Here is an 8116-nt window from a genome sequence, read left to right on the forward strand (position 1 = left end):
AAAAGAAAGGGTTATTGTCAGAGCACAAAGGGAATGTACCTGCAGATATTCAAAGTGGGAACTAAGCAATTTTATTTAGGGTGGCCGCAGTGGTGCAGTGGTTAGCATTATCGCCTCACAGCAAGAGGTTCTCCAGTTTGATTCTTAGCTGGAGTGCCTTCTGTGCAGGGTCTGCATGTGCTCCCTGCGGTCATGTGGGTTTCCTCCCACATTCCAAAGACATGCAGTAGGTGGATTGGATACTCTAAACTGGCCATAGGTAAGAGTGTGTGTAAGTGTACGAATGAGCTACCACAGCAGGGCTAGCCATCCAGTGGTGTAAAAGTTTGGCTCGAGATGATTGTCCCTACTGAAGTGTCACCCTGAACCCATGTGCAAAATGGGAAAAGGGGTTGAGGATAGCTGAAGTAAGCAGTTTTATAGCATGTATTTCTGCAAAAAAAAAAAGAAATAATGAAGCATTATTTCTAACGTGTATTTAACTCCCCCCCCCCTGTTATCTGCCATGTCTCAGAGATGGTTGTTGACTACCTTAGCCAAGACATCCAAGTAACTATTGATCATTTTTCCTCTTGGATTGAGGTCCCGCAGAGCGGACAGTCCATTATGGAATCCAGGGATAGTAGGCATAGAGAGTGGAGAGATCACTGTGGAATCTGGTGGAGGGGTACGGAGTATAAAGGGATGTTGTGGAATATGGTGGTAGTGAACAGAGAGGAGATCAAAGTGTCTTGATATGGTGTAATCCTAATAGTGGGTTTGCTCTGCCATCAGTGGATCTTTATGTCTAGAATGCAGGAATACCCATTTGGAACTTAATCCACTGATCCTGTTGGTTTGTTCTCCTACTTTGTGGTAGGGATGGAGCCTTTAGTCGTCGTCATGGTTGTAGCCCAAGCCTGGAATCACTTCCTTACCCCTGGTTTAAGTGAAACAGCAAAATGACACTCATTTTCACCCTCTAGCCGACTCCTCAGGGCGCAGGTCTTTAATTGAATAAGGTTTCCTAGGTTGCAGTCAGAGCTCAATCCGTTTGTGCTAGAGGATCAGGCCAAGTCATTGTAAATGTTTTCTAGTTAAAAAGGGGAAGTATTGTAGAAATGAAGCAGCATCATAGAGCAGAAGTGGATTCACAAACCCACTTACGTTTTTAATACTAATTTATTTCCTTTTACCTTCCCTGCTATCACTGCCATTGGGCATTGTGTGTTGTATCACTAGGGTGATAGCCACCGTTAGTGTGCTGCTATACAATATGGGCATATTTGCAAGTTAAGAGCATTGGGGATGTGAAATTACCTTTAACCCCTTGACCTTTATACTATGTGCACTTCACTCAGGCAAGTTGCAAATACAAATTCTGCACGTGCCACCAGCCTAAGGCATGTCCAGGTTCAAGCCTAGGGTGCATGCATATGTGTGGAGCACAGGGTCATGTCTGTATTAGAGGGTGATGCAACCCTGTCAATCTCCCCCCTTCTTCCAGGATGAGAGAGCCAGCTATCAGCCATCACTCCTGTCCCCCCCCCCGACCAGCCTGCTGTTGTCAAGGATTCTAGTCAAATCCCAGTCACCATCTGCATCAGAAACTCTCTACTAGTGGGTCAGTTAATAAGTACTACTTCAGAAGAGAACCTCTTACCATCCTCATTAAAAACTCTATACTAGTAGGCCAGTTAATAAGGACGATCTCAGAAGAGAATATTTCACCATTAGCATTAAAAACCCTATAGTGGTAGTGGGTCAGTTAGTAAGGACAGCTGAAGAAGAGAATCTCCTGGCATAGATTACTGAACTGACATGTAAACAAGCAATTCAGGCCTGATGGAATATATACAGAGACTGATGAAGCATCTTAGATACGGGCTGCACCTAAATTTCAGGCCTGACAGTGCAGCGAAACAGGAGTGAGCCTGCAAAACAAGAAGTAGAAGGTAAAGTCCTTCCACTTTTAAAAGTGGTAGTTGCAGCAGGGAGAAAGGCTGGCAGTTATTGCTTGGAAATGGGACCAGGGAAAGAAGTAGTGAAGGAAATGATAATTGTCTACAAGCAGAGAAAAGCTCACTGTTCTTGATCCCCGTGTTCTGAGCTCTACAATACAGAGGGGGAACATATGATTGTACAGGTTTTGAGTAAAGGATGTGTTTTGGCTGCTTGCACTGCAGAAAGGGTCAGATAGGTGAAAAGTGGATGAAATAAATCTCCACTCTTCCTGCTGGAAGAAGTTTATCTGCAAGCCTGAATCACGTTCTGTTCGGTTTATGACAGGATTATGGGGTTATCTGAGGGAGCAATGGTTCAATGCATTGGACAAAGTGTGCAGACCTGACATCCTTGCATATAGATTCAATTGTGCAATGTCCTCTGTGTCACCCTACTCTTGGGGTGGGGGGTGGCTTCAGTATGGGAGAATGGTGGGGTATTAACAATTGAACTTTGCTTGGTTGGTGTCCATTGTAAGGCTTTAGTCATAACCATCATTTCTCAACCTAGAAAATGCACAGTTAGAAAAATAAAAACAAAATTATATCCAGATTTCATGCCCAAATGGACTTGTTTCTTTGCAGTGGTGGAGAAGAGGGGTTACTGATATTATCAAAGATGCTTTTTGTAATCGCGTAACCACATAATATAGTTAAGTTATAATGACTACACAGTGAAGACAGACAGCATATTCAAGCAGCTTTTTACAATATCAGTGAACAGGGATTGATTACCAATAAGGGTATAATGCACAATGGTCAGCTTAGCTGCTTTGGGGGAGATGAAGAGAAACACCCCCAGATCCACCATAATACTTGTGCTGACAATGCAGGGGATGCAGTCAAAAAGCAATGAGGCAGTGACAACTTGTAGCTGGGTATATTTGGACCACCTGTACATACAGTATTCAGGAGAGAAGGAAGGCCATATAGCAACATGTCTCCAACTTGTAGTGTGAATGAATAATGGAACAGGGCCTGCTGTTGAGCTTTCATCCCTAGAGAAAATAAATGGAGCATGGATGATTGACAGGCTGCTAAAAGGAAATAAAATGTTGATGCGGTCAAAAAAAACTATTAAAAACTTACACCAAATAGGATAGTTAGTCTGTAGAAAAGAAATCTTAGATAAATGCAGAATATCTTGCTGAGAAGAGCAAATTATATATGTATAAGCACATTTTATACATATATATATATATATATATATATATATATATATATATATATATATATATATGTACCCGCGGTAGTAGTGCTGCGGTAGCATTGTCGCCTCACAGCAAGACGTTGTCCCATTTGATTCTCAGCTAGAGCATCTTCTGTGTGGAGGCATACGTGAATGGGCGTGTCTTCATTGAAGGTTGTGCTTCAGGGCTGGTAACTCGGCATGTAAAAATCCTCTACCAAACATTAGTGGACCGGAGTTCCGCTGTGGCGACCCCGTAACCGGGATAAGCCGAAAGACACAACAACACACACACACACACACACACATATATATATATATATATATATATATATATATATATATATATATATATATATATATATATATATATATAAAACATTACTGCAAGAATCCCTTCAAAGTTAAATGAGGGAAGTAAATTATTTACAGTGTCACCTAGCTGAGCAGATACCATTTGTGAGAATGACAGTTTTTGCCCCAGGATTCTAGGGGTAGGAAGGGAGAATAGGGGTAGGAAGGGAGAATTACAGAAAAGGGGACCTGTGGTGACTTGCAGGTTAGGTAGCACATAGTAGCTGGGATATAATATAAAAGATACAATGTTACACATAGGGGATCCATAGAAAACAGCCTTGACTAATTTGATGACCTGAAGTAAGTCAAGGAGGAAAGGGGTTTTGGGGGGCCATACTTGTCACTAAGCCACATCATGATGTGCATTGTGAGAAGGTGACATTAAATACCAGTATGGTACTTGAGTACTTAGCAGTGGAAGGGCAGGGGGAAGGGATGGGAGTTGGTATAATGTTCTGTTGCCCATTTACTTGTTAATGTCATTTTGGAAACTTTAAGTAAGCTGCTTAAGTCTATTGCTAGGGATAATTTATTTCAAAGTTTTTGTACTCATTGTTTAATAAATCTGTTCCATTTTTCTGTTATTTTTGTTAATTTTAAGCATTAGGATGTGTATCGTACATTGCTTGTACTGTTTATTTGTTATAAGTACCAGCTTTCAGATTGAATTGGGTCAAAGATGACTTTATGTATCAAACATGGATGCCTTGTAAGTAGTCTGAGATGCAGGGATCAGAGGTTGCTTGCAGGCTGTTGTCGTTGTTCATTTTTTGAACCCCTCTATCTTCTTTGCAAGGACTATCTGAATTTTGTTAGGTGAGCCAAGTATCTTTTTTTAGACTGTAGAACGTGGAATTATATCAAATAATTAGCCTGCTAAACCACACATATAAGGGTAAATGACTTCTCATGGTTTACCGGTTATGGCTGAAGTATGAGATGTGCTACAGAATACGTTTTCTGAATTTGGTTGCAATACAGTAGTCAGACTTCAATTTATTGTTAATAATGATTTGTAGGTCTTTTATTTCATTGTCAGCTTTAATGGTTTCCACACTAATTTTGTAATCAAAATAAACTTCTGTCTTTTTCATCGATTTTTGGCAATGCTATATCTAGTGGAATGGAAAGTGAGGCTGTTGTTATTGCTGCATATATTGATTTTAAAATGTCTTGAACTATTTTTGCAGTGTTCATAGAGGCAAGTTTTTTAAATCTTTATTTGGTAAATAGTGAAATACAAAAGTTACATAGAATGCTCTGTTAAACATAAGCCTGGCCATGCTTCACAAATGCATCTGACAAGGTGTGATAAACTAGGATGTCATTCCATTTCATTGTTGCAATATTCTTAATATGAGGGATCCTCTACAAAGGGTGGCCTAATGTCCGGCCAGTATACCAAAGCCTTTAGCTTGTTATCGATATGTTGAACATCACATGTACGCTCCCTGCTTAAGGCATAGGGCATAAAGGTGATGTCTGGATGTATCATCTTCAGAACTTCCTTGCTTCCAGTCCGAACACCATCTTTGATCATCAGTTTGATCACCAGAGTCATTGCTGGTTACCTAGCTGTTCAGATAAGTGCCCCATTGGGTTTATTGATTTATCCTTTTGTGCTTTTAGCATTTGTGTTGTGTGAGGTTTCGTGTCATCTAGGGAATTGTTATGGCTAGGCTTGTATAGGCCCAAGGGCTGATAGCCAAGTACCAACCTATGAACCTATAAGGGTAAATGCCAGTTTGGGAGACAGATTCCCCATAAAGACTATCATGAGTAGTGCTTGTTTTGTTTAGGAGCTTCTCACGACCATACTTCCTCTACTATTTGTCAGGCTTTTGTTCCAAAGACCTTACTTAGTTGCCTTTCCTCTCTCGTCATTTATCTTGAAAACCAGCATCTAAAGTTTTTAGTGAAAGCCAATATGGAGGGTACTTCCTGGCCTGAGGGTCAGCTGTTTTCGAAGAAGGATAAAAAAAAGTCAGGTCAGATTCTTTGTTTGTGCCTTCTCTACAGGACAGCTCTCTTGAGGCTGTTGAAAGCCTGGAGGAAAATCTGGTTTCTGGGCTGGATTCCTCTGCCATGACCAGTGTGGAGGCCAGTATGGATTCAGTTTTTCACACATCCTTAGAGGCCTTGCAGACATCTGCTTCAGATGCTTAGGAGGAACCACAGCTGATTATCACTGAAGGACCTAAGGAGGGTTCCTCAGATACTGGTTAGGGAGGAAGTCACGACTATGATTATTGAGTGTAGGATGGCGTTGGATTCTTCTTTTCATAAGGTAGACTTTCCTTTAAAAAAGAAGCAAAAGACAAAACATATTTCTTCTGCTTCCAAGAACCCTCAAAGTGAATGGCAGAATTTTACACAAGGTTTGTTTAATGCTCTTATGGCCTTGAAGCCTCCTCAAGAGGTCTCTGTTCTGGCTCTTCCTTGGTCTTCTTCCCTCCTCTAAAGGTCTAGAGAACAAAATTCCTCCAAAGAAGAAGAGGATTGTGATTATGAATTCCTGACTTATTCTACCCAGATTCTTTCCCCCTTTGGATTATGGTTCTGAGGAAGGGGAGTCCGTTTGTCCTGAATCTCCTTTTGAGGATATTTCCTTTGTGGATACCATTTCCAGGATGATGAAATTCTTTAAATAGGATTGCTGCCAAGTTTCTTAAGTGCAAGGGAGATATTATAAGCTCCTTCAAATGGAATCGCCTAGACCCTCTGCTGTTCCTCTGGTTTTGGCTGCTTTATTGGATGCCTTTTCTTCTGCATCTCAGGCCCCAGACTCTCAGACCCCTCCTTCTCAGAAGCCTTCCTTTCCTGATAAACTAGGTGCTCTCTGAATACCTGATTCTTCCCAGTCACATTCTTCTCTCACATCGTTTTTCTCTGTCTCTTCCTGTTGGGTTATGCATAACCCAGGATCTGTGGGTTTTTCCATCATTTGCATGGGTTTATTTCATGGTTTTTAAATCTCTTTCCCCCTTCATGGACATTTTTCAGCCACCTCAAGACCAGTTGAGCTTTTTTCCAGATGTGCTTCAGTCTTTTAATTCAGGGAATTACTCAAGATGCTCCAGCTGCTCAAAGGGAGAAGGGGTTATATTCCAGAATGTTTTTCGTCCCCAGGAAAAGGGCACTTGGAGACCTATTCTGTATCTTTCTCACCTGAATACTTTTATGAAGGTTCATTCCTTTTGAATGTTATCCCTTCAGACTTTGTTTTCTCTTCTGCTTCCTCGGGCTTTCATGGTTTCTCTGGATCTCGAGGATGCTTACCTTCATATCCCTATTCATCCCCTTTTTAGGAAGTATTAACATTTCTCTGTTGCTTCCTGGCATTTTCAGTTCTCTGCTTTTGCCCTTTGGCTTCTCTACTTTCCCAGTAGTATTTACCAAATTCCTAGCTCTTGTAATTGATTTTTGCAGGCTCAAATGCATTCAGGTCTTTCCTTATTTAGACAACTTACTTATTCAAGCCTCCTGTCCAGAGGTTCTTTGATGGCACCTTTAGTGGGTCATCACTCTGTTGCAAAGTCTGGGGTTAACTGTAAATGTTCAAAAGTCCTTCTGTCCCTATCATGGGATCATGTGTTTCTGGGATGCAGGATCCAGACTCTTCCTATGATAGTATCCCTGCCTCGTCCCAAGGCTTTAACTCTGATTTCCTTTTTTCAGTTCCTTCTTCCTCTGGCTTTGATTTCAGCCAGGGAATTTCTAAGGGCTCTGGGATTTATGGCATTCTCCATCCCTATGCTTCCCTTCCCCAGACTGCACATGAGAAAGCTTCAATGGTATCTAAAGTTAATTTGGCTTCAGCATGCTCATCCTCCCAAGTTTCCAATCTCCCCCCTTCCATGTCTCAAGTTGGAATTTCAATGGTGGATTCAACAACTGACTTTGAATTCAAGCCTTCCCTCAGACCCCACATCCCTCTCAGGAGCTTTTCACAGATGCCTCAGAAGGGGGTTGGGAAGCTTCCTTCAGAAACCTAAAGGTACAAGGCCTTTGGTCTCCTCAGCAGCAGAAGGAACACATCCTCTGTTAGCACTCACTGCTTTTCATCCTCTGTTTTCTCCAGGGCCCCTAAAGATTTTTACAGACAACATCACAGTGATATGGTACATCAACAAACTGAGGGGAAAAGGCCCTATCTGCTTTGCAGAGTGGCACTCCAGGTTTGGGAGTTGGTGATTTAGTACCAAGTCACACTTCAGGCAGTGTACATTCCTTCAAGTCAGAAATGTACAGATTTTTTTGCAGAATGTTTAGATTTTTGCCTCATATTTTTGGTCTATTTGTCATACAATTGTGGTTTTCTGGCAAATTAGTGGCAAATCATTAAACATTGAAGTTTCAAAATAATGACAGACATTTGAGTTTCAGACTTCATACCCTTCAGAAAATTCATGCTAATGCAAAACCTGTTATTCTATCAACTTTCTAAGTTTGTAAGAGCAATATTTAAAAGTTGTCCCTATTTTTGGGCCTTTGTCCCACTTTTCTATATGCCTTCATCCAGATTTCTTCCTCTTAAGAGTTTGAAAGGTATACTCCCTGAGCAGGTCCATAACACAATATGAGTGGA

The 8116-nt window shown here is 41.2% G+C and overlaps 1 protein-coding gene across 1 annotated transcript in view; it reads left to right on the forward strand.

Moving 5' to 3' along the window:
• Positions 1 to 5694, forward strand: part of LOC122816148 (ras-related protein Rab-26-like) — a 73241-nt gene extending 67547 nt beyond the window's left edge. Inside the window, exon 3 of the mRNA XM_044088903.1 lies at positions 5548 to 5694. Coding sequence (XP_043944838.1) covers positions 5548 to 5694 — 147 coding nt within the window. The remainder of the gene's footprint in view (positions 1 to 5547) is intronic.
• Positions 5695 to 8116: the final 2422 nt, after the last annotated feature.

This window comes from Protopterus annectens, chromosome 12.part0 (genome assembly GCF_019279795.1).
Source record: "Protopterus annectens isolate FY-2018-M chromosome 12.part0, PAN1.0, whole genome shotgun sequence".
Lineage (NCBI taxonomy): Eukaryota > Metazoa > Chordata > Ceratodontiformes > Protopteridae > Protopterus > Protopterus annectens.